The sequence below is a fragment of the Nyctereutes procyonoides genome, unplaced genomic scaffold, assembly GCF_905146905.1.
Source record: "Nyctereutes procyonoides isolate TBG_1078 unplaced genomic scaffold, NYPRO_anot_genome, whole genome shotgun sequence".
Classification (NCBI taxonomy): domain Eukaryota; kingdom Metazoa; phylum Chordata; class Mammalia; order Carnivora; family Canidae; genus Nyctereutes; species Nyctereutes procyonoides.
Genome location: NW_026575051.1, coordinates 21,811,917 through 21,839,658, shown reverse-complemented (window position 1 = coordinate 21,839,658; position 27,742 = coordinate 21,811,917). Strand labels below are relative to the sequence as shown.

General features: G+C 35.5%; 1 protein-coding gene across 1 annotated transcript in view; it reads right to left on the bottom strand.

The window, feature by feature from the left end:
* Positions 1-685: 685 nt before the first annotated feature.
* The window catches only part of TINAG (tubulointerstitial nephritis antigen), a 97,798-nt gene continuing 70,741 nt past the window's right edge, over positions 686-27,742 (bottom strand). The window contains exons 10-11 of the mRNA XM_055330862.1: positions 20,341-20,386; positions 686-3,153 (exon numbers count right to left, since the gene is read on the bottom strand). Coding sequence (XP_055186837.1) covers positions 3,019-3,153; positions 20,341-20,386 — 181 coding nt within the window. The 3' untranslated portion in view covers positions 686-3,018. The remainder of the gene's footprint in view (positions 3,154-20,340; positions 20,387-27,742) is intronic.

Here is a 27,742-nt window from a genome sequence, read left to right as displayed (position 1 = left end):
GGCCTATAATCTAGACTCACAAACCACAGTGTTAAAATCAATTCCAACAAGCTTTAACCATTTACATAATAAGGACAAAATTGTATCAACTCAATCCCATAAGTGTTTTTCTTTCTTCTTTTTTTTAATTTAAATTCAATTTAGTAAACATATACTGTATTATTAGTTTCAGGGGTAGAATTTAGTGATTCACGAGTTGCATAGACACCCAGTGCACTTTACATCAAGCGCCCTCCTTAATACCCATCACCCATTTATCCTGTCCCCCACCAGTCATCTGTCATTTTAGTGCATTACCACTTATTATTTCCTCAATCCTTAGCATCTAAGGAATGTCTTAAAAATGTTTTAATGCCTGTGACAGAGACACATCACCTACCTGTGTCATTTCAGTGGACATCAGCCTGATATGCAACTCCCAGACCTGCTTTTCTTTGCCTGTGGTTTTTTAAAATATTTTATTTATTCATGAGAGACACAGAAAGAGGCAGAGACACAGGCAGAGGGAGAAGCAGACTCCCTGCAGGGAGCCTGATGCAGGACTTGATCCCAGGACCTCAGGATCATGACCTGACCCAAAGGCAGATGCACAACTACTGAGCCACCCAGGTGCCCTTTGCCTGCGTTTTTTTTTTTTTTTTATGATAGTCAGAGAGAGAGAGAGAGAGAGACAGAGACACAGGCAGAGGGAGAAGCAGGCTCCATGCATCGGGAGCCCGACGTGGGATTCGATCCCGGGTCACCAGGATCGCGCCCTGGGCCAAAGGCAGGCGCTAAACCGCTGCGCCACCCAGGGATCCCCTGCCTGCGTTTTTTTCTTGACACCACAACTTTCCAGACCAGACCAAACAGGGAATTCATGCCCCTCTGGAGCAGTCTTGAACCGACACACATCCTTCATGGTTGACATTAATCTGAGTAATATATGAACCATCCCTAGTGAGATAAGAGCACATTACCTATGGTACCACTTTGCTTGGCAACACAGCCTTTGTTGTCTGCCTTCAATGACCCTACATCACTACCCACTTTCTTCAGTGTTCCCTTCACTGTTTAGACTATGTGCACTCAAACCTTTGTCTCAGGGACTGCTTCTAGAGGAATCCAAATTGGAACAAAACCAGATTATTTCTCAGCCCACTGGGGGAACTTTAGCCACGGTGAATCAGACTTGTGGGTATAATGTAGGGCAGAACCAAGTGAGTAGATGCTGCTTCTGATGAAACTGCAGTGATTAATGGAGAAAGGAACTGCAGCTACACTCACCTTTCTGTGCTTGGCTTGCTTACATTTTCAACTTTTCTGCTTATCTAATCAGGGCACCTTTATGCACAAAAGCATAGAAAAGTTCCACAATGAAAATTCAGATGACAGAGTGCCCAGAAATTGGAAGCCACGGATATCCTAACATTGTAATTATAATCGGCCATGCTCACTTACTGATCAGCTTTGCTTTTTCATTTGTTAGTTTGCCATTTAAGGCGCCAGTGAATTATTAAAAGATTATATCCTTTTTCAACCATTATGATGATGCTATTTTGTTTCTCTGACTATAGAGAACTAAAATAAAAATTAGATGCAAATCAGTGCAAATTTAGCTTACTTTTTGGAATCTCAAGTACTGAACTGTGAAATGGTTGTGATAAAAGTCTATTTATTCTTTCTGACTCATGGCATCAGGTTGCTGTTTTCAGGAGTAAATATGTTATCTTTCCAAATACAGCTTTGTAACTGGTTTTATTAGACTTTACATAAAGTGTACTGGCTTCCAAAAATAGGTGTGTGTGTGTGTGTGTGTGTGTGTGTGTGTGTGTGTGTGTGTGTGAAAGACTATACTTCCATTGTTGGCCTCTAAGTTTTTCCATTACTTACCAGTGATGGGGTTCAGGTCAGGCTGCCCCAGATTATGCCACTTTGACATATTGACTACTTTGAATTAAAGTTATTTGAGAATAACCAGTACAATGATATTCTGACACTCCTCTCCATCCCCCTGAAAAAAGGAAATAATTCTCCTGTTTGAAAAGTACCTTCCCAGAACCAGAAGATAGAGAGACATTCTTATTACCAGAGAAAGGATAATCAAGGCTGAGAAAGCTATGTAAACAAACTATGCTTAATTTTTTCACTAAATAATACCCAAACCTAGGTTTCTTTGTCTGGTCAGTTCTTCACAAACTTATTATTTCTTTGTCAAGGAGGTATTAAAGATGACTACTTCAGTCCCTTGTTTGAGTCTCATATTTTTATGGGGCACTTGTATATACATAATTAAATATTTCCTTTTCTCCTCTAAATCTGTTAATTTAATTATTAGACAAGGCAAAAGAACCAAAGGAGGTGGTGCAAAATTTTCCCTCCAGACACCATCTTCTTTATAGCACAGGCCAATACACAGTTTAAAGATTAAATTACCATAAAGAATAGTTATTTCCTGTGGAGAGTTACTTCCCTTTTGAATTCAGATGGCAAGTGAGGTTAAGACAAATAAAAAGAAACAAATGTTAGCATATTGAGAGAAACAGTAATCTATTTTCTTGTTTTGGCAAATCATAAGCAAGATACTAATTCAGAAAACTTCATTTGCTTGAAAAAGTCATAAAGATGGTAAATTGGTATTTCCATTGTTTTGTTTTGTTTTGTTGCCTGAAATCCTCATTGGTTAAGGATAGAAACTACTTCATTTCTACAACGGAATGCCATGTACTTTTAAGACAAGTGCTGTCACACTTTTGTGAACTATCAAAGTCAAAATGGAATTATCATGAGAGAAAAAGAAAAACAACCAGATAACTTTAAAGACATTTAGCTACTCTGCTATCCTCTATTAGTGTTTTTATATGCTCAGTGATATAAAGGAAGCAGAAGCATGGAGTCTGGGGTGAAACAAAAAAACAGGCACATTATAATAACAAGGTGAAGAAACAAAGATTCCACTGTCACAGAGAACCTCACATTGCTTAATTTCAATTTAAGGGGTTACTTAAATGCATGGCCTTATGGAAATTTAATGATATGTTATGGTTCATCTGAACTTGTCAGATGGCCCCAAGCTGCGATAATCAACTTTTCAATGTCAGATTCATTTACTCCTCGAAGAATCCTGAAATAGCCATTCTCTCCCCATGAAATTCCCCAGGAATTGGCAGCAATCTGTAGAAAAAAAAATGAGAAAAGCTGAGTAACATAGTTGGATATTTAATCCTGACTGTAAAAACACAAAGGACTTATATGTAGCTTATTATAGACCATAATTAAGAGACTAAATATTTTCTAAATAATAAAACAGTTATGCTATTTATAAATTACATTAATGTGTATGTTTATTCAAGTTCACAGTAACCAGAATTGGTTCAAAACCTCTCGGTTCCCAAGCATGCAATGATAACATATAAGAGAGTTTGTGATACCAAATCAAAAGATGACACACAACCTGCAATTATAGTGTCTCCTATGTGACTTGGCTCTGTGTTAGGAATCAGAGGAACAAAGATAAGTAATATATTATCCTCTGTTCAGGGAGCTTATGGTCTAATGAAGGACAACAACCATAAGCCACAGACTAAGGTAGAACTATGCACAGGGAGCTATTGAAGATAGCTGATGGGCATCTCATTATTTGGGTGGTTCAGGAAAAGTTGTCATGGAAAAAGTGCCACATGAAATGCATATTAAAGTCTGGGAATGGGTAGCCCTGGTGGCGCAGCGGTTTAGTGCCGCCTGCAGCCCGGGGTGTGATCCTGGAGACCCGGGATCGAGTCCCACATCAGGCTTCCTGCATGGAGCCTGCTTCTCCCTCTGCCTGTGTCTCTGCCTCTCTCTCGCTCTCTCTGAATGAATAAATAAATAAATAAATCTTAAAAAAATAAAAAATAAAAAAAAAATAAAGTCTGGGAATAAATTAACCAGATTAAAAGAGGAGAAAAGGAGACTCAGGTGAAGAAAAACAGTAAAAGCATACATAGCAAACCATGGAGCAGCATGAAACACTGAAAGGAAGCAATGAAATTAGTATAATTAGATCATAAAACAGAAGCCGGTTGGTAGGTTATGAGGCTGAAAGGGAGTTAAGGAAATACATACTGAGAAAATAATGGTGAAAATGATGACAAGTTCTTGTGTTGCTTCCAGCAGGAGAGCAGTGTGGACAAATTTATATTTTGATTACATTACTCCATGTGGAACAAGAAGGATGGATTTAAGAGAGTAAACACAAGAGGCAGGGAGACTAGCTGGTAAACTTGAAATAAGTCAGATGTCTTAACAGGGCGGGGAAACTAAGAAGAGAAATAGGGGAAGTATCTGAGGAATATTCAGAAAGTCAAGTCAATAAGAATAAAATATTGTTTCTACTTTTATTTTTAATTTTAAAATATGACGATGATTAGAAAGTTGGACTAGGTCCAGAATGTCCTCTGAGGTTTAGAGCTTAAGTGAATAAGTCTTTGGAGGGAAGGGTGGCAGAAACATTAATGGAGTATATAAGAATATTATAAAGGCCAGAAGGGAGCTAGTTGGCCACAACTAAATGTAACAGAAACAGCCCTGGAGGATATTATACCCAGACATGAAATTGCTGGATCACTGTAGTTCTATTTTTAATTTTCTGAGGAACCTCCATACTTTTTTCCACAGTGGCTGTACCAGTTTGTATCCCCATCAGCAGTGCACTAGGGTTCCCTTTTCTCTATATCTTTGTCAACACTTTTTTTTCTAGTCTTTTTGATACTAGCTATTCTAACAGGTGTGAAGTAATATTTCATTGCAGTTTTGATATGCATTTCGCTGATGGTTAATGATACTGAGTACATTTTCAAGTAATTATTAGCCATTTGTATTATTTTTGGGGAGGTAATGTCGATTCACATCGTTTGGCCATTTTTTAGATTGGATTATGTGTGGTTTTTGCTACTGAGTTGCATGAGTTCCAGTTCGCAAATATCCCGCCCTTCAGCCCCCACCCCCGTGGTTGCCTTTTTATTTTGCTGATTGTTCTGGTAGGCAGAAGTCTTTTAGTGTGGTGCAGTTCCATTTATTGATTTTTGCTTTTGTCTTTGCAACTTCGCTGTCATAGTCAATATCTGCAAAGATCAATGTCAAGGAGATTTTTGTCCTGTTTTCTTCCTCTATCTTTGCAATTTCTGGTCTTACATTTAAGTCTTTAATCCATTTTGACTTATTTTTTTTTGAATGGTGTAGATAGAAATCCAATTCCATTCTCCTGCATGTGGTTAAATAGTTTTCTCAACACCAGTTATTGAAAAGACTATCCATTGCCTCTTCTTGGATCCTTTGTCAAGTATTAGTTGATTATATATAAGTGGGTTTATTTCTAGGCACTGGATCCTGTTCCATTGGTCTATGTGTCTATTTTTATGCCAGTAACATACTGTTTTGACTATTATAACTTCATAATAAAATTTGAAATCAGGAATTATAATGCTTCCAGCTTTGTTCTTTTTCAGGATTACTTTAGCTCCTCAGGATATCTTGTGTTTCCATACAAGTCTTAGGATATTTTTCGTTTTTGTGAAAATTGTCATTGGAATTTTGATAAGGAAGGCACTGAATTTATGAATGGTTTGGGGTAGTATGGACATTTCAACAATATTTTTTCTGATCCATGAACATGGGATATCACTCCATTTATTTGTGTCTTCTTCAATTTCTTTTATCAATTTATTATAATTTTTGGTATACAGATCTTTCACATCCTTACTTAAATCTATGGTAAATATACATATTTTTATTGTATCATAAATGAAATATTTTTTCAAATAGTACACTGTGCATAGAAATGCAGCTGATTAGGGTGCCTGGGTGGTTCAGTCAGTTAAGTATTTGACTTTTTTTTTTAAGATTTTATTTATTCATGAGAGACACACAGATTGAGGCAGAAACACAGGCAGAGGGAGAAGCAGGCTCCATCCCAGGACCCCAGGATCATGCCCTGAGCCAAAGGTAGACACTCCACCACTGAGCCACCCAGGGGGCCCAGTGTCTGACTCTTGATTTTGGCTCAGGTCATGATCTCAGAATCATGAGATCGAACCCCATGTGTGGAGTCTGCTTGGGATACCCCCCAGTACTCCCCCACCCCCGCTCATACAGGCTCCCTCTCTCTCAAAAAGAATGAACAAAAAGAAAGAAAGGAAAGAAAGAAAGAAAGAAAGAAAGAAAGAAAGAAAGAAAGAAAGAAAGAAGAAGGAAAGAAAGAAAGAAGGAAAGAAAGAAAGAAGAAAGAAAGAAGAAAGAAAGAAAGAAGAAAGAAAGAAAGAAAAAGAAAGAAAGAAAGAAAGAAAGAAAGAAAGAAAGAAAGAAAGAAAGAAAGAAAGAAAGAAAGAGGCAATTAATTTGTGTATGTTGATTTTGTACCCTGCCGCTTTATTATTAGGTCTAATGGATTTTTGGTGCAGTCTAGGTTTATATATATATGATTGTATCATGTACAAACAGAGACAGTTTACTTCTTCCATTCTGATTTGGATTCCTTTTGTTTCTTTTTCTTATCTAAGTGCTCTGTCTAGAACTTCCAGTACTATGATGAATGGCAGAGCTAAGAGGGGACACCCTTATTTTATTCCTGATTTTAGAGAAAAACTTTTTATTTTTTTTTTTTGCCATGTTTTTGATTTATTGTGGTGGACTTATTTACATTAACAAAATATTGTAATTATGCTACTTAAAAATAGAATTAAATGCAAGAATTAATTTGAGTCAGATTAAATAATCTACAGCTATGGAACATTATCTGAGTATTCTTTTTTTTTTATAAATTAATTTTTATTGGTGTTCAATTTACCAACATACAGAATAACACCCAGTGCTCATCCCGTCAAGTGTCCCCCTCCGTGCCCGTCACCCATTCACCCCCACCCCCCGCCCTCCTCCCCTTCCACCACCCCTAGTTCGTTTCCCAGAGTTAGGAGTCTTTATGTTCTGTGTCCCTTTCTGATATCTCCCACACATTTCTTCTCCCTTCCCTTATATTCCCCTTCACTATTATTCATATTCCCCAAATGAGTGAGAACATACACTGTTTGTCCTTCTCCGATTGACTTACTTCACTCAGCATAATACCCTCCAGTTCCATCCACGTTGAAGCAAATGGTGGGTATTTGTTGTTTCTAATGGCTGAGTAATATTCCATTGTATACATAAACCACATCTTCTTTATCCATTCATCTTTCGATGGACACCGAGGCTCCTTCCACAGTTTGGCTATTGTGGACATGGCTGCTAGAAACATCGGGGTGCAGGTGCCCCGGCGTTTCATTGCATCTGAATCTTCGGGGTAAATCCCTAGAAAAACTTTTTAATCTTTCACTATTGAATATGATGTCGTATATGTCCATTATTATGCTGAGGTATACTTTTTTTGGGGGGGGGAGAAAAAAACATTTTACTAAAATCCAATGGAAAAATAAATTATAGAAAATGCATACAACATAAAAACATCCACGTTTACAAAGGTGCAGTCTTGATAAACAATCAGCCATAGAGCCAGCACCGAGGTGACCAGTCCTGAATCCCCTCATCTGTGTTGGAGGGGCTGGTCAGCAGAGCTTCCACGGGGTCAGACTCGGTTTCCTGATTCTCAGGGGCTGGTCACATGAGCTGCCATTGCTTGGTCCCAAACTTCTTCTAAGTTTAGTTTTTTAGAGTTTTTAACCACTAAAAGATGTTGAATTTTATCAAATGCTTTGTCTATATTTATTGAGATGATCCTATAATTTTTTATCTTTCATTTTATTAATAAGGGTATCACATTTACTGATTTGCCTATGTTGCCAGGCATAAATCCCTATGATCATGATTATGATCATGTTAATGTACTGCTGGATTCAGTTTGCTGGTATTTTTTTTTAATTTTTGAATCTTTATTAATTAGGGATATTTTCTTTCCTTCTAGCTTCCTTTTCTGGCTTTGGTATCAGGGTAATCCTGGCCTTGTGAAATGAGTTTGGGAGTGTTCCTTCCTCTGCAAATTTTTAAAAAATTTGAGAAGGATTTGGTGTTAATTTTTAAGTGTTTTTATTTAAATTACAGTTAGTTAACATACAGTGTAATATTAGTTTCACTTGTACAATACAGTAATTCAACAATTCCATTGAGCACTTGGTGCTTATCAGAGCAAGTACACTCTTTCATATCCATCACCTATTTCATCCATCCACCCACCCACATTCCTTCTGGTAACCATCAGTTTGTCCTCTATAGCTAAGACTCTATAGCTAAGAGTCTATTTCTTGGTTTGCCTCCCTCCCTCCTTTGCTCGTTTGTTTTGTTTCTTAAATTCCACACATGAATTAAATGATATTTGTTTTTCTCTGACTTATTTCACTTAACAGAATACTCTCTACATCTATCCATACCATTGCAAATGGCAAGATTTTTCTTTTTTATAGCTGGGTAATATTCCGTTGCATACACCACACCTTCTTTATCCATTCATCAGTCTAAGGATGCTTGGGTTCTTTATTTGGCAATTGTAGGTAATGCTGCTATAGACATCTGGCTGTAGGTATCTCTATGAATTAGTTTTTTTGTTTTGTTTTGTTTTCTTTGGGTAAATACCTAGTAGTGCAATTGCTAGATCATAGGGTTGTTCTAGTTTTGACTTTTTGAGGAATCTCCATACTGTTTCAAGAGTGGCAGGATAAGTTTGTATTCCAAACAAGACTGCAAGAGTGTTCCCATTTCTCCACAACCTCGCCAACACCTGTTGTTTCTTGTGTTGCTGATTTTAACCATTCTGATGAGTGTAAGGTGATATCTCATTGTAGTTTTGATTCGTATTTCCCTGATGCAGAGTGTGATGTTGAACATCTTTTCATGTGTCTGTTGGCCATCTGGATGTCTTCTTTGGAAGAATATCTATTCATGTTTTCTGCCCATTTTCAATGGTATTATTCATTTTTTGAGTGTTGCATTTTAAAATTCTTTATATATTTTGGACACTAACCCTTTATCAGATATATCATTTGCAATTATTTTCTCCCATACCACAGGTTGCCTTTTAGTTTTGTTGACTGTTTCCTTTGCTGCACAGAAACTTTTTATTTTGATGAAGCCCCAATAACTTATTTTTAGTTTTGTTTCTCTTGCCTCAGGAGACATATCTAGAAAGAAATTGCTATAACTCATGCAAAAAGGTTACTGCCTGTGTTCTCCTCTAGTAGCTTTATGGTTTCAAGTCTCACATTTAGGTCTTTCATAAATATTTTATTTGTTTTGTGTATGGTGTAAAAAACTTGTCCAATTTCATTGTTCTGCATGTGCCTGTCCAGTTTTCCCAATACCATTCGTTGAAGAGACTGTCTTTTTCCCACTGGATATTCTTTTCAGCTTGTTTAAGATTAGTTTACCACGTAGTTATGGATACATTCCTGGGTTTTCTATTTTGTTCCATTGATCTATGTGTCTATTTTTGTGCCAGATATTTTGTGCCAAATCTATTTTGTTTTGATCGCTACCACTTAGTAGTATAACTTGAAGTCCAGAATTGTTATGCCTCTAGCTTTGCTTTTCTTTTTTGAGGTTGCTTTGGCTATTTGGGGTCTTTTGTTATTCCATACAAATTTAGGATTGTTTGTTTTAGCTCTGTGAAAAATATTGGTGGTGTTTTGATAGGAATTACATTAAATGTGTTGACTGTTCTGGGTAGTATAGGAATTTTAATGATATTTATTCCTCCAACCCATGAACATGGAATGTCTTTCCATTTCTTTTTGTGATCTTCAATTTCTTTCATCAATGTTTTATAGTTTTCAGAATACAGGTCTTTCACCTCTTTGGATAGGTTTCTTCCTAGGTATCTTATTGTTTTTTAGTGCAATTATAAATGGTATTGATTCCTTAATTTCTCTTTCAGCTGCTTTATTATTGGTGTATAAAAATGCAACAAATTTAATTTTGTGTCCTGAAACTTACTCAATTTGTTTATTAGTTCTAGAAGTTTTTTGGTGGAATCTTTCATAGAAACCACCAAAACTGAAACCAGAAGAAATAGAAAATTTGAACAGACCAATAATCAGGAAAGAAATTGAATCAGTAATCAAAAACTCCCAACAAACAAAAGCCTAGGGCCAGATAGCCTCACAGAAAAACTCTGCCAAACATTTTTTTAAAGATGTTATTTATTTATTCATGAGAGACACAGAGAGAGGCAAAGACTCAGGCAGAGGGAGAAGCAGGCTCCCTGTGAGGAGCCCAAAGCACGACTGGATCCCAGGATCATGCCTGGAGCCAAAGGCAGATTCTCAACCACTGAGCCACCCAGGTGCCCCTCTGCCAAACATTTAAAGAAGAGTTAGTACCTATATTCTCAAACTATTTTAAAAACATAAAGAGGGCAGCCCGGGTGGCTCAGTGGTTTAGCGCTGCCTTCAGCCCAGGGCGATCCTGGAGAACCGGGATCGAGTCCCATGTCGGGCTCCCTGCCTGAAGCCTGCTTCTCCCTCTGCCTGTGTCTCTGCCTCTCTCTCTCTCTCTCTCTCTCTCTCTCTCTCTCCCTCTCTTCTCATGAATAAATAAACAAAATCTTTAAAAAAAACATAAAAAAGAAGTGAAAACTTCCAAATCCATTCTATGAAGCCAACATTACCCTGATACCAAAAATAGATAAAGACTCCACTAAAAAAGAACTATAGGCCAATATCCCTTATGAACATGGATGCAAAAATTCTCAATAAAATAGTCCAAAACAAACCCAACAATACATTTAAAAAATCATTCACCATGATCACATAGGATTTACTCCTAGGTCACAAGGGTGGTTCAATATTTACAAATCAATGTGATATACTACATTAATAAAGGATAAGGGGATCCCTGGGTGGCGCAGCGGTTTGGCGCCTGCCTTTGGCCCAGGGCGCGGTCCTGGGGACCTGGGATCGAGTCCCACATCGGGCTCCCCGTGCATGGGGCCTGCTTCTCCCTCTGCCTGTGTCTCCGCCTCTCTCTCTCTCTCTCTCTCTCTCTCTCTCTGTGACTATCATAAATAAATAAAAATTTTAAAAAAAGATTTAAAAAAAAGGATAAGAACCATATGATCCTCTCAATAGAGGCAGAAAAAAGCCTTTGACAAGGATTTCCATCCATTCTTGATAACAATCCTCAACAAAGTAGGGAGAGAAAGAACATACCTCAACATCACAGAGGCCATATATGAAAAACTCACAACTAATATCTTCAATGAGGAAAACGAGAGCTTTTCCTCTATAATCAGGAACACAACAGAGATGTCCACTCTGACCACTGTCACTTAGTATAGAACTGGAAGTCCTACTTTTAGTAATAAGACAACAAAAAGAAATAAATGACATCCAATCAGCAAGGAAGAAGTCAAACTTTCACTACTTGCAGATGACATGAATACCCAAAAGACTGCACCAAAAAATTGCTAGCACTGATGTTACTTTTTATTTAAATATTAGGTAGAATTTATCAGTAAAACCATCTGGTCCTATGCTTTTCTTTGTCGAGAGATTTTTAATTATTGATACAACATTTTCACTCCTTATATATCTATTCAGATTTCCTATTTCTTTTTTTAAAGATTTTGTTTACTTATTCGTGAACAGAAAGAGAGGCAGAGACACAGGCAGAGAGAGAAGCAGGCTCTCTGTGGAGTGTCCAATGCAGGACTTGATCCCTGGCCTCCGGGATCATGCCCTGAGCTGAAGGCAGTAAGCCACCGATGTGTCCCAGATTTCCTATTTCTTAATAATTCAGTTTTGTTAGGTTGTATTCTTCCAAGAATTTATCCATTTTTTTCTAGGCTATCCAGTTTGTTGTAATATAGTTTTTCATAGCAGTCTATTATAATCCTTTGTATTCATTGTAATATCTCCTCTTACATTTCTGATTTTTACTTATTTCAGTCTTCTCTCCTTTTTCTTAGCCTAGGTAAGGGTTTGTCAATTCTGTCTGTCTTCAAACAAACAGTTCTTAGTTTTGTTGATATTTCATATTGATTTTCTGGCCTCTTTTTCATTTATTACTACTCTGATATATAGTATTTTCTTCCCTATACTAACTTCATGTTTAGTATAACTAAACATGTTTAGCAAACTCCTTTTGCTAGTTGTTGAAGAATTTATAATTATTTGTGATCTCTCTTCTTTCTTAATGTAGGCATTTAATCCTATAAAGATTCTTACAATTTCTTCTGCTGAATTCCATAGATTTTAATAGGTTGTTTTTTTCATTTTTATTTATTTCAAGATATTAGTTTCTCTTTTGAGTTCTTCTTTAATCCACTCTTTTTTCAGAAATGTGTTATATAATTTCCATACATCTGTGAATTTTCCAATTTTTTTCTTGTTATTGAATAGTAGTTCCATATAATTTGGTCAGAAATGACACTTGGTATGATTTCAATCTTAGACTGCTAAAGCTTGTTTTGTGACTTAACATATGATCCACCCTAGAGAATGTTCTGTGGGGGCTTGAGAAGAATATGCTTAATGCTGTTCTTGGGTGGAATGTAAAGTATATGTCTGTTAGGTCTATTTGGTCTAATGTATAGTTAAAATCCAGGGTTTCCTTATTGAGTATCTTTCTGAGTAATCTGTCCATTGCTCATAGTGGAGTATTGAAATCTTCTACTGTTATTGTATTGTCTATTTCTCTTCAGATATGACAATATTTGCTTAATTGATTTGGGTCCTCCAATGTTGGGTGCACAGGTTATATCCTCTTGATTAATTGATCCCCTTTTCAGTATAACGATTCTTTTCTCTTGTTACAATTTTTTTACTTAAAGTCCGCTTCATCTGATAATGACTATAGACACCCCTGGTCTCTTTTGTTTTCTATTTGTATGGGATATCTTTCTCTATCCCTTCAGCCTATGTGTGCCCTTAAAACTGAAAAGAGGGATCCCTGGGTGGCGCTGCGGTTTGGCGCCTGCCTTCAGCCCAGAGCATGATCCTGGAGTCCCGGGATTGAGGCCCACATCAGGCTCCCTGCATGGAGCCTGCTTCTCCCTCTGCCTGTGTCTCTGCATCTCTCTCTCTCTATCTGTGTGACTATCATAAATAAATAAAAAATGTATGTTTAAAAAAATAAAATAAAAAAAATAAAAATAAAAAACTGAAAAGAGTCCCATAGGCAGCTATAATTGGGTCCTGTTTTTTAATCCATTCAGTCACTCTACACCTTTCAATTAGAGAATTTAGTCATTTACATTTAAATTATTGATAAATAAAAACTTACTAATGCTATCTTATTATTTTCTGGTTGTTTTGTAGTTCCCTGTTTCTTTTTTATCTTTTGCTTTTTTTTTATGGGTGATGATTTTCCAGAGTGGTATGTTTTAATTCCTTTCTCTTTAACTTTTGTGAATCTACTGTAGGTTTTTGCTTTGTGGTTACCATGACACCAACACAAAACATCTTATATGTATAACAGTCTATTTTATATTGATAACAACTTAACTTTAAGCACATACAAAACTCTATGTTTTTACTCCATACATTATTTATGTATTTGATGTCATAATTTGCTTCTTTTTATATTGACCCTTTGCCTTCTTAATCAGTCCTGACATCATAAAGGAGCACTTTCAAAACTGTGTCTAAAATTATGACTTCAATTTATGACTTCAAAGATGGAATGTCCTCAGCTAAATGGCTGGAAATAAGACAGTAACAAAGTGTGTGAGAATTTTAGTAACAATGAGCTGTACTGAATTCCCATTTCTAAACTTTGTATTTAGTTCTGATATGTGTATATTCAAAGATGAGAGTCAAAAAATTAGTCATAACCTAAGATGAACTGTCAAAAATAATAATATGTTTTAAATTCTTATAACTATGATATGTAGCACTGTACCTATTCTCATTTGGATGTCTTAAAATTATTACTACCCACATTTCATCATTAGATAGTTGGTAAAATCAGAAGACTATGTGATGTTTTTATAAACAAATGCAAATTTATGTACTAATGAGATCTAGCCTAGGTTTCCATAAAAGGCAATATTATAAATTATGAAGAATAGTACTTTGTAAATCAACACTAATAAAAGGCACCTCAGAATATATATTTTGTTTATTAATCTTATTCTTCCTACTGTTATTTCTTCTATTCCCTCACCAATTGTTAGTTTTTCCTTCCAAATGCCTGAATTTAAAAATGTAATTTTAAAGGAATGGGTGAAAATGTAGGAAAGAAATTTTCCAAAGATTTAAATTTCTTTTTTTTAAGATTTTTTAAATTATTTATTTATTCATAGAGACAGAGAGAGAGAGAGACAGAGACACAGGCAGAGGGGGAAGCAGGCATCATACAGAGAGCCTGACGTGGGACTTGATCCAGGGTCTCCAGGATCACACCCTGGGCTGCAGGCGGCGCTAAACCGCTGCGCCACCGGGGCTGCCCAAGATTTAAGTTTCTAAAGACTTTTAAATCTTTTCTTTTGAGATATATAGTACAATCACGTGTATAAGGTGTATTAATAAGAAGTGCAAAGTTTAGTGAGTTTATACACATGTTTATGAGGTTTATGCCTACCGAAACCTCCAGGAAGATCAAGATAAAAACCATTTTTAGGATGCCAGAAGGTCTACCATTTTCTCTCCCTGTCAATATCTACCTTCCTATCTACCATCAGTTCTTCCTGGAATTAATGTTTTTAATAACGCAATAATCCATCCTTTATCCAATATATATATAACTAACTTGTTTTAAATTGCTGAGTATTTTTATTATATAACTATTCCACAATTTGTTTATCCATTCTCTTGTTGATAAACACAATGAACCTAAGTAATTGTACCATATACACATTTAACAGAAGAAAGTTCCAGTTATTCCATATCCTTGCCCACACTTGGTAATTCCAATTCTTTTAATTTAAGACAATCTAGTAAATGTTGGATACCTTTTCATATGTTGGCTTGCCACTTGGATTTCCTCATTTGTGAAGTAGGTGTACAAATTTGTTGTCCAGTATTGTTATTGAGCTATTGTTATTTATTTTTCTTTCTTCCTGTATATTTGTAAGAATTTTATATATTCTGCATGTGAGTCCTTGCCATATAGATAGATAGATAGGTGATAGATAGATGATAGATGATAGATAGATGACCGTAGATAATCTCTCAGTTTATGTTTTACCTTTTCTATCTCATAATGCTGTCTTCTGATAGTTTTCATTTTAATGTAGTCTGATAATTTTTCCATATAAAGTTTATTCATTTTGTATGCAGTTTCAGAAAGCTTTGCCTAATTGATATTACTAACATATTTGTCCAAGTTTTCTTCTAGAGGTTTTATTATTTTGCAATCACACTTAAGTCTATGTTCCACTTCAAATTAGTTTTTCACGTAGTTTTTGAGTTAGGGGACCAAGGTTCAGTTTTTTTTCCACATGAATATAAAGTTGCTTTAGCTAAGGCATTGACAAACTATGGCTCATGGACAAATCTGGCCAGTAACGTTTTGGTACAGATCATGAGCTGAGTATTTAGTTTTATTTTGATTTTTTTCCTTAAAGAGTTGTGAAACAACTAAAATAGAATATGTGACAGAGACTTCTGTGATCCCACCCCCCCCCCATATTTAAACCATTTACTACCTGGCCATTTACAGAAAAGACAAACAAACCAACAAACTGCTAACCCCTGCTCTAGAATTGCTTATTGTAAAGATTCTCCCTTCTTACTTGAAATTCAGAGGTTTCTTTATGGTAAAACAAGTGACTACCTCCTGTGCTTTAAATCCAGGTTATTTATTTTGTGATATCAACCTATTCCTCTAGCCTCTTGACTTACATATATTGTAAAATGATTACCACAATAATTTCAGTTAGCGTCCATCACCTGATACAGATGCAAGAAAGATAAAAAAAAAAAAAAGGCAAGAAATTTCCTGACAAGAATGCTCAGGATTTACTGTCTTAACAACTGTCAAAACTGTCATACATAACATACATCATTGTTCACTGTAGTTATCAGACTGTTTATTATATCCTTAGAACTTATTTATCTTGTAACTGGAACTTTTTACCTTTGACCCCCCTTCTCCTATTCTTATTGCCCTCAACCCCTGCCTCTAATAATCACAAATCTTATCTCTTTTTCTATGAATTTGAGGTTTTACTGGTTTGCTTTAGTTACTACATATAAGTGAGATTGTATAGTATTTGTCTTTCTTTGTCTGACTTTATTTCCCAATGCCCTTGAGGTTCATCCATGTTGTGCAAATGGCAGGATTTCTTCTTTCTGGCTGAATAATATCCTATATCCTTTTAAATACAGTGGCTATTTTTAAATTTTTCACTTTATCTTTTATTTTTTGACTTTTTTTTAAGATTTATTTATTTATTCATTCAGAGAGCGAGAGAGAGAGAGAGAGGCAGAGACACAGGCAAAGGGAGAAGCAGGCTCCATGCAGGGAGCCCGACGCGGGACTCGATCTGGGGTCTCCAGGATCACGCCCTGGGCTGCAGGCGGCGCTAAACGGCTGCGCCACCGGGGCTGCCCTCACTTTATCTTTTATTTTCAACTATTTGATTATGAAATGCTTGGATGTGGTTTTCTTGACTTCTCCTTCATGAAGTTTATTGAGCTTTCTAAATCTTTGGGTTGATGTCCTTCAGTTTTGGAAAACTATTGGCCATCGTGTTTTTAAAAATTGATTCTGGCTCATTCTCTCTCTTAATCCTACTGAGAATACAATTAAATATATGTTAAACCATTTGATTTAGAACAATGTAAAAACAATCAATGGTGGTACTACCATTTGATTAGGTACTATCATTGATTGTATTTACATTTTTCTGAATTTGCTTTTGTTTTTTCATTATGTTTTTCTCTGTATACAAGTTGGATATATTTTATTGAATTTTATTTGAGACCACTAACTCTGTCTTCCAGTGTGACTCCTCCTGCAGATTCTTCAAGACTGCAGATTTCACTCTGCCTTTTCATCCCCCTCCTCAGCTACTCACACTGTTCATATTCAATAAATATTCCATAAGAAGAGATAGCTGTGTGTTTCTGGTTCCTCTAAATCCAAATCCAGCTGGATTCTCTTTCTCCTAGAGGTCTCCCTCTCTCTCTGCATATTTCAAATGTAATCTTCAGCTTGTGCCCACACCTACCAAATGCTCACAGAACAGAAAATCTTCTTCAGATTCAGCTTTCCCATTTCTTTAAAAACATGAGTTTGGAGGGGTACCTGGGTGGCTCAGTGGTTGAGTGTCTGCCTTTGGCTCAGGTCATGATCCTGGAGTCCTGGGATTGAGTCTCATATCAGGCTCCCTGCCGAGAAAGTGCTTCTCTCTCTCTGCCTCTCTCTGCCTGTCTCTGCCTCTCTCTCTCTGTGTCTCTCATGAATAAATAAATAAAATCTTAAAAAATATATATGAGTTTTGAAAATTAATTCTGGTATTTTCAATTTATTTAGTGGAATATATGGCTTTTGTTATGTATTACATTTTATTTAGTAATGGAAGTTATTCTTTTTTATTTTTTTTATTTTTTTTTTACAATTTACAATATTGTAGGCCTACTTGTAAATATTTTAAAACATTCATATATAATTGTGGGGACATAAAACTTCTCTGAACTTCTCAGTGCTCTTGCAAAAAACTAATCTCCTAAAAAAAAAAAAAAACTAATCTCCTGACACACAAAAAGTGTATATGATATTAGAGATAGAGCATATTTGTTTTCCTTTCTGCCAGAAATATTTTATCTTCACATTCAATAAGAATTAGATCTGTAGCCATTTGTCTAGTTAATTGATCTGATCCAAAAGGATAATAAAACTTCTCTTATCTCCCCAAGAGGGTCAAAGAGTCAGGGCCAGACAAGGTCCTAAATTAAGCCCATGGTGCCAGGAGTATTGGAACATTATCTCCTTTGGTATTTATATGTTAGAAAGGATGAAGTTCAGTGTTTGAAGACATTATCTGTGTCATTATCTGAAGTCATTATCTGGCCCTTGGAAAGACATATTTATATTACTAAGCATAAGGATAAGAACACAAGATCCTTTCCACCCCATCTTAATGGAATATTTGTTTTTCTCCTTGAAGGAGGTTGTTTGTCATATACATATATGACATAGATAAATACACACACATATATACATATATATAAAACAATGGAGAAAGTTCGTTGTTCTCTGTGCCTCATTTATGAGGTATCATAAGGTGCTACCTGTATGGAAAAAGATTGTTGCCTCTTATCACTGCAAGACTGAAGTGTGAGGACCCATGCGGTGACATCTGGCTCTTGATCTGGATGTGACCAACAGTTAAGTACTCTTCTTCTGACCCACGTCCTTAATTCAAGTGGGATAACATCAGACCCTCCATAATTCTTGGCAGTACAGTAGTACTATATAAGGACTTCATATTTTAATTAAACCAAATATTAATTTTATGTAAAATGAAAACTATTTTAGTGACTTGACTAATTTTTTCCTGAATGCACAGATTAATGCTATTCATTCACTCATTCAACAAGTATTGTGCATATTCCCAATATGTGGCAGTCCTTCTGCTTTGTCCTTTGAATACTGTGACAATTAAGGTAGATATGATACTGGCCCAAGATGAAGATACAGTTAACTAGAGGAAAAAAAAAACGGCCAAAATGTGCAACTTAATAAAATATGATAATTTTTCATCTAATTCTTATTCCTACCACTGACATTAAACAATTTATCTAAAAGAGTCATAGCAGAAATAAATCCTACCTGTATGCCCATGACATACAGTTTTCTCTGATATTTTTGACAAGTAGTAAGTTCAGAATTGATAGTAATTGCAACAAAATAATTTAAAAGGATAGTATGCATATATGTGTTGAATATATGAGAGTGAGTCAGTATATGTGTGGGTGTACATGTGTGTATACCATCCATGAGGCTTTAGGGTGGAAATAATGAAGTCAAAAGTGAGAGGGTCACAGAAAGTTTTCTTGTGCACTTTCATTCATATTCACTCCACAAATAGCTATGAGGCACTACATGTCAAAAACAGTTTAAGTTCAATACATTAATCAAAGACTTTGTTTAAAAAAAAGACTTTGTTTTGGCTCTAAATATTATATTATTATGATATTGAATAACTGTTTAAACTCATCTAGTAGAAATTCCATACAGAAACTTAACTGTAGGTACTCAAGCAACATATCTTCTTCCACAAATTATGAATTTTAACTATTGAGCATTAATGTTAAATTATTGGCTACTGCAAGGTTCATTCTAATGAAGATAATGATATTTAAGAGAGCTCAGTCTAAATACAAAGAAGCATCATTCTACTTAAAAGCAAAATATTTCCGTGTATCAACAAGATAGATACAAGGGGTGACCACGTACTTGGCTTATTGATTTCTGTGAGTGCCTCGTGAAGAAATCTAATTAACAAGAGTCACCCTGATGAGTATCACTCCTAATATTTAGTTTTATAAGTTTTAATATGCCTTCTACTACATTATTCAAATTCAGATTTCATAATGAATATATTACTTATTCATTTATTTCTGTGTTTTTGCAGAAATTAAAATTAAAATATACATAATATAAGGACCTGGAACAATTCACCAAAGTTCATTGTAATTAACAATATTTGAAGTGCTATGTTTCAATCTTCTATAAATTGTTCTTTAACTTTCTCTAATTTTTTAGACTAGACATTGTTTCTTTCTCATTGGAGAAACATATATATGCCATAATTAGCAAAAACAAAAATAAAACACTTTACCATGAGTAAATACATTCATATATTTACATATATGTTTATTATATATGATATCAATATGTGTAATTGATTATAACATTATAAAGTCATCATCCATAGTAAAAAAAATGTAAAAACACAAAATTGACATATGAAAGAAGTCTAACCATTAATATAGCTGATAATAAATGCTTTCCTATTGATTTTCACTTTAAAAAAATACCAATTCTGGGGGACCTGGGTAGATTAGTGGCTGAGCATCTGCCTTTGGCTCTGGTCATGATCCCAGGGTCCTGGGATCGAGTCCCGCATCTGGTTCCCCACAGGAAGCCTGTTTTTCCCTCTGCCTATGTCTCTGCCTCTCTCTGTGTGTTTCTCATGAATAAATAAATAAAATATTTTTTAAAAAATACCAGTTCTTTATCTATAATTTGAAATAAGAAGAAAGAGAAAAAGTATTACTATAATATAAATGATCATAAAAATTTTCTGCTGAAGAAAATACTATTATTACAAACAATATTACAGTGACTTAGGATAGGACTAAATAACACAAACCCCCCAGTAAGTAGAGACCCAGATGATTCTAAAATACTCACTTCACAGTAGAAAGTCAATTGGAAAGACTTACATACCCAGAATTTTTCTTTCTGTCCTTGTGCTCCTTTCAGTGTACCCCATCTACGAATAATAATAAAAAATACTGGCATGATTAAAAATGCTTGATTTGCCTCTTGATAAAATGTAAATTACTGTCAGATTTTGATCTTTTTTATTTTCCTTATGGCTTCAACCTGGTTTACTATGGAATTGTCATCAAGGCCTTACAAAAATGTGTTTGTGCAGTTTTCTTTTTGACCATAACATTATTTACTTGCTCAGAATATACTTATTTATGCCCAAATGGCTTGAAACCAAATTCATTTATTGAAGAAAATAAATTCTAGGACAACTAGGGTATGGAGGTTTTGAAGTATTTAAAGATGCCTCCCTTCTTTATATGTATCCCTCTGAAACTCTACCCTAAGTGGCATAAACTAAAAGTCTCAGTATAAGACTATACTGATAACCATAGTATAAATACAGATAACTATTGTAGATAAAAGAATTTATGTGAAAATATGTATATGTGTATATTATTTCATAAAATGGCTATGTGCCTAATGTGGGATTTCAATTTACACATGTATGTATGGAAATCACATCTTTTACTCCTAGAACTGGTCCATTTTCAATGTAGCATGTAACAATCCATAAAGTATCCAAACTTGTAATAGCTCACATTTTCTCTTGACTAAATCTAATAAGGGAGATGTTAGTAAACATGTTCTATTTATTAATAGAATAACAGGACTTGTCTAAGAACATAGAATGGGAGATGTTGAGTCTGGACTCCAAATCCTATGTTTTTCTTCATCTTATATTTATTTCTCTCTTATAAATATCCAGTCCTCAACTGCAGTGTGTTCTGAACAGCAACAGTTTTACATGGAGAAAGCCTATGATGTACTACCACATTTGTGTGATGTGATAGACTATGAGAATACAATACTGCCCACATAGTGCCCCACAAATCCATCCCAACAATCCCAAATCTCAACATCAGAACTTCGTAGAGCAAATCCCCATATCCCTCTGTATAATAAACATTCCTGGGGGGGGGAACATTCCTGGAAGAAATACAAATTTATTAAAATATTTTAAATATGTCCATTTGCTAGAAAGTTGTTCTTAGTAGGGGACAGAATAAAATGATGGTACCGTAGCACAGAAGTAATGTCTAAAGAAGGCAGGTTTACAGTAGAGATCTTGGGGGGCATTAAATACATTAATGCATATAGATCTTTGAGGACAAAAGGGAGGGAAGAAAAAATGATGTGGAAGATGGGATAACACTGATAAAACTTTCTCTTTTTCCCGGAATTGACTAAGGAGTCATGGTTCCCATCTGTCTCGGTTTTCTGCTACACATAGGAATAGTAGACTGGAATACTTTAAGGTTTCAGATATGCTGGGCAGTTTAATCTGTAAGTTCAAGATGGTTTGATTTTGAAAACCACTATGCAGTTTTATAATTATATTTACAGGGATCCCTGGGTGGCGCAGCGGTTTGGCGCCTGCCTTTGGCCCAGGGCGCGATCCTGGAGACCCGGGATCGAATCCCACGTCGGGCTCCCGGTGCATGGAGCCTGCTTCTCCCTCTGCCTATGTCTCTGCGCCTCTCTCTCTCTCTCTTTCTCTGTGACTATCATAAATAAATAAAAAAAAACTATAATTATATTTACATCCTTGTAACCTTTCTACCAAAAGCTATTATCACCGTGGAAAAAAAATTACCACTCACAATAAGTGCCCCCAAATCTCCAAAGGTTATTATGCGCTTCAAGCAGTAGGTCATATCTGAAACTGCATTGCTCATTTTCTACTCATTTATCATAACTATCATAACAATTTCAAACAGTCTTTACCTCAATCAAACTTTCATTCAGGTGGTCTGGCTACTAGTTACTTTAGCTATTTACATAAAATACAAGAGTAAATCAGAAATATCTAAGGAACCATTCAACTCCAAAATAAAACAGGCAGGAGAGGAATCCCATATCTGAGATTTCACAATACATGAGAAGTTCAGGGCAGTTTTGCTTGATGCACTAATGAGCCTCCTAAGAAAGAAAGCCTAATCAAAAAAGAGGTATCCAGACAGGATAAGCTTGATCTAGTAACTAAGTTGCAATCAAAAGGGAGGAAGAGCAACTGCGACAATAATTCTCTGTTGCTCACATCTATCCACACTGGACTCAGCTAAGTTTCAAGCTGAGGGAAGGGTCAGACTTGTCATAAAAACTGACTATTTGGGGATCCCTGGGTGGCGCAGCGGTTTAGCGCCTGCCTTTGGGCCAGGGCGCGATCCTGGACCCGGGATCGAATCCCACGTTGGGCTCTCGGTGCATGGAGCCTGCTTCTCCCTCGCCTGTGTCTCTGCCATTCTCTCTCTCACTGTGTGCCTATCATAAATAAATAAAATTAAAAAAAAACCTGACTATTTCACTAAAAACTATATAGTATATAAAACCCCACGAATGACACCCAAATAGAAGATGATACCAAAAATAGATAAAAGTTCCTTTCCCCTTTGTAAGATCTAACTTCTTGGGTTCCAATGCATCAAGGATGCTGCATGGGAAGAAAAAGGAGTATTCAACAGAGAGAACAGAAAAGACATGCAAGAAAAATATACCAGGATCTGAATATTGCATTTAGTATTAAGTCCTTTTCAGATACCCCTAGGCATTCTCAGAAATACTAAGACACCGTTGAGTTGAAGATATACAGTTGCATATGGGGTTCAGATTTAGCAAAATAAAAACTACACATAATTCCATTACCAACAGATAAGAAACTAAATTTAAGGAAGCAGAATATTTTTTTCACAAAGGTGAAGAGACTTCAGAATGTAGTCATTTGTCTTATTCCAGTATTACCAATTAAATTAAAAGTGAAATAAACTAATTTGGAGACATATAAGAAATACAAACTATTATTTTTACCACTGTTCAATCGCCTATTTTTCATAAGTCCTACACATTTTGTTAAGATTATCTAAATAATATTTTCAATATAATATATAATAGATATATTAGACATATATAATAGCAATAATTCTTATTTTGTAAGTCTATTAACTTTTTGGAGTTGCTATAAGATCCAGGAAACACGACTGTTCATTATAACTTAAAGTTGCCTTCATTAAAACACATTTCTAACCCAGAGAAAATGCCAGTATTCAGATTATTACAGATATTCTCAAAATAGACAGAAAAACAAATCAGGTTTTCAAAATAGAGGTGAGAGTAGAAGAAGAAAAGATGGCCACTGAGGTTGATAGTCTTAGAGACTAGGATGCTTGTGAAAGAAAATTACTAACTTTGATAAAAAATTCAGATAAAAAGAATATTACACCTCACCAAGGAAGCTATTGTGCAGTTCCCTATGTTACAGCCTCTATGTCAGATGACAGCTAAGGTCCATCTATCACAGGATCTAACATTTATACAGCAAATTTCAGTTATCTTTTCTCACCTGTATCATTTTTAGATTTTAGTTTCTAAGAGGGTAATCAGCCCATAGAGTCATGGTAGAGTATTGCAAAGAAATATAACTGTGGGTTGTTTTTTAAAAATCCAATGCTTTCTGAAATACTGGGAAAAATCACTTTGCCCTAAGTGATTTCCCACTGGTATCATGGCAAATTCACATAACTAAAACCTTTATCCAAACAAAAACAAAGGTTAACTGGTACAAAACAAGAAGGCTATTTATATTGCTCATTTATAGGCAAGAGTTCCTCTTTTCTTGAACTATGAAGGGCATTTTCATATATATATGAATATATGAAATATGAATAATATATATTCAGGAATATATATAGATACCTGAATCATGGTACTGGACTTTGACTTGTCCTTATACCAATAGGCTGAATATTCTAGAAACAGGTATATATTTTTATGAATGTCCTCTTGTAAGTCAATGGCTGTCTTTGGGGACATAAGGATCTTTATTACATTCATATATACTCTAAACATAACTATCTACATTCCTCTTTCCCTCATTTATACATCTTAATTTTAAGGACTACTCATAAACATTTTTTTGATAGACCAGGACCATAACCTTACTCTGTTGAGATTGTTTCCTTAACTCTGCTAATTTGAAATAAGTTACACAATCGGGTCACAAGTTTGAAAAATCTTGATAGTGGCTTTTCTCACTTCAAGAAATTCTACATGTGAACTATACTGTTCTTTTGAGTTTTTTGTACTTACTTCATTAACTTAAATTGTTTCAATTATTTGAGACCCAGTAATACTTCTTTTCTCTCAAAATTTAGTGACACTCAGGAAAATGCTTGTATTGAAAAAATCTGGGAGGGCAGCCCAGGTGGCTCAGCGGTTTAGCGCTGCCTTTGGCCCAGGGCATGATCCTGGAGACCCAGGATCGAGTCCCATGTCGGGCTCCCTGCATGAAGCCTGCTTCTCCCTCTGCCTGTGTCTCTGCTCTCTCTCTCTCTCTCTCTCTCTCTCTCTCTCTCTCTCTCTGTCTCTCATGAATAAATAAATAAAATCTTAAAAAAAAAAGAAAAAGAAAAAATCTGGGCAGCTATCATATCACATTCCCTGAGGATGCCTGAGAGCTGACAGTTCCCTAGTCTGAGTCTAGGGAATCTCCCATTTCAAGCATGTGATCCTTTAAGCTCTTCCTTCTGTATTGGTTTTATTTGCCCACTTTTAGGTAGTTCTGGAAAAACTATTCTTCTGCATAATATCAAGAGTATTTCTGGAGAGACTATAAATTCTGAAGATTAAAGCATTAAAACCCATTAAAGGATGATTTAAGATTTTGTATTAAGATTTTGTATTGCTAAGGTTACAAATATCTTTATGCATGTTCTCTTTAAAAAGGATACTGTTTTCAGATAACTGCTCTAATCAATACTAGAATTCTGAAAAGCATAGTTTAAGCTATGTCTAGATATCAAGATTATTGGAAATGAGTAACTACTTTGCATAGGATTTTTTAAAAATTTTATTTATTTATTCCTGAGACACAGAGAGAGGCAGAAACATAAGCAAAGGGAGAAGCAAGATCCATGCAGAGAGCCCAATGAGGGACTTAATCCCCAGACTCCAGGATCACGCCCTGGACCAAACGCAGGCACCAAACCGCTGAGCCACCCAGGTGCCCCATACATAGGATTTTAAATCATAGTGTCACTCTTGTTGTTTCTCCTTGGTTTCAGTTGATTTTGTCCTTGAGGAGCATATATTCAGTGGTGGTCACATTAAATATGGCAAATAAGAGAGAACTGGAGATATGACTTTCTTAAGATAATATTTATATTCCCATAAATATCTCCTTCAAAAAAAAAAAAGCAGAGAATCTCTGTGTACTTCATCAACTTATTTCTGCCTTTATTCAGAAAACTGTTGTTTAGTATAAAGAAGATATATTTTTTGCCCTCAAGAAGCTGACAGTCTAATGAGTTAAATTGTTTTTTAATTATTTAATATCCATTAATACTTGTTTTCTCTCAAAATTTAGTGTTACCTGGGAAAATGCTGGTATTGAAAAATCTGGACAGCCATTGTACCACATTCCCTGAGGCTGCCTGAGAACTGGCAGGTCCCTATAGAGAGTGAGAAATATAACTAATGGGAGTGAAATGAAAAATGAACAAGTATATAAATAATTTGAATCCTCCAAAATAATTTGAATCCATAATTGCTACCTTCGTAAAAGCATGTTTTAAAATTTTCTATGGCTCAGAGACAAAGAAATAACTGTCTACTGAGGGCAAAGATGACTTCCTTCACAGAACTGAGTAGAAATTCTTCAGGTACAAATGAAGTGTAAGTACAATAACTAAGCACAAATTCGTAAGAGAGCTGGTAAAACTTTATCTTAGCCTAGTCAAAGAGGAGCTCCTGGTCCTCTGAGACTGGAGAACAGTGAAAAAAAAAAACAGCAGGAAATCAAGTTTGAAAAGCATATTTGGCTCAAGCCAAAAAGAGCACCCATAGCCACTAGCCTTGGCACTTACAAAGTTGATGGTAAAGAGTCATTCAAATATGGCAATGATGTGATCCAGATAGTCTTTCAGAGAGACAACTCTGATGCTGGGATGGGGGAGAGATTCCAGGGGAAGGAAATTGAAAGCATGAGATGAATGTTGGTCCTTAAAGCAAGAAATAATGAAATTCTGAAAAAGAATCTAAGATCCATAAATGAAATCTTGTTTATTCTTTTAACACTTTTATTCCAGTACCTAGAATAGTCACTAAGACATTCATAGTCAACCCTAAATATATATTTGTTGAGAAGTGAATTGAAATACACTGGCAGTAAGTGAATTGAATAAACAGGAGGACACAGATTTGAGAGCTATTTTGGAGGTAAACTTAATGGAGAGTATTATGCTAAGCAAAGTAAGTCAGTCAGAGAAAGACAAATACCATGTGATTTTACTCATGTGTAGAATTTAAGAAACAAAACAAATGATCAAAGGGGGAAAAAGAGAGAGAAACCAAAAAACACTCTTAACTATTAAGAACAAACTAATGGTCACCAGAGGGGAGGAGGGTGAGGGAATGGGTGAAACAGGGGGATGAAGGACTGTACTTGTTGGTGATGAGCACCAGATGATCTATGGAAGTGCTGAATCATTAAATTGTACACCTGAAACTAATATTACCCTGTATGTTAACTAACTGGAATTTAAATAAAAACTTTTTAAAAAGTGATGGAATTTGTTGGCCAAACAGAAAGGGAGAAGAAAGAGTGAAGGTTAACCCTAGGATTTTAAGGATGAATGAATAGGAGTCCCCAAAGTGGTGTTACTTATAGTGCACTTAATATTACGCAGAGATATGCTCCCCAAAATCAGGTTGATGTGTCATTGCCTAAGACTGTAATTATAGAGTGGCTTCGTCTGCTTTTGAGTTCTCCCTACTGATAATGGTTCTGCATATTAGCCTTTAAATTCAATACTTTTTAGGGTTTTTGACAGGTAAAATACTGTAAGAACCAAAGAAAACGGATTATTAAGAGAAATTGTAAAAGAGCTTTTCTGTAGATTGAGGGATTCCTCTGTGATGAGAATAATTATTTCCTAACTCAGATGTCAAGATCACATTTGCTTAAGAATCAAGTTCTTTAAAACAGATCTCACGTTCATCTAAGAACCGGGAGTTACAAGGAGAAAAAAAAAAAGTTTTATATTATATTGATGGTAGGTGTAATATACTGTAGCAGAATCATCTAGACCACAACGATTCAATGTATCTGACAATTTACTACTTCTGGGATCCCAGTGGGTGCCCAATAGACTAACAATAGGAATTCAAACACATGTTTTCTGAGCAGACAAATTTGGTATTAGTGAATATAGATCCACACAGATAAAAAATAAAGTTTCTCAAGAGTAGGCATGTAAAGAAATCTTATGCAGTACAGCTACTAGAACAGGAAATTTAGGAG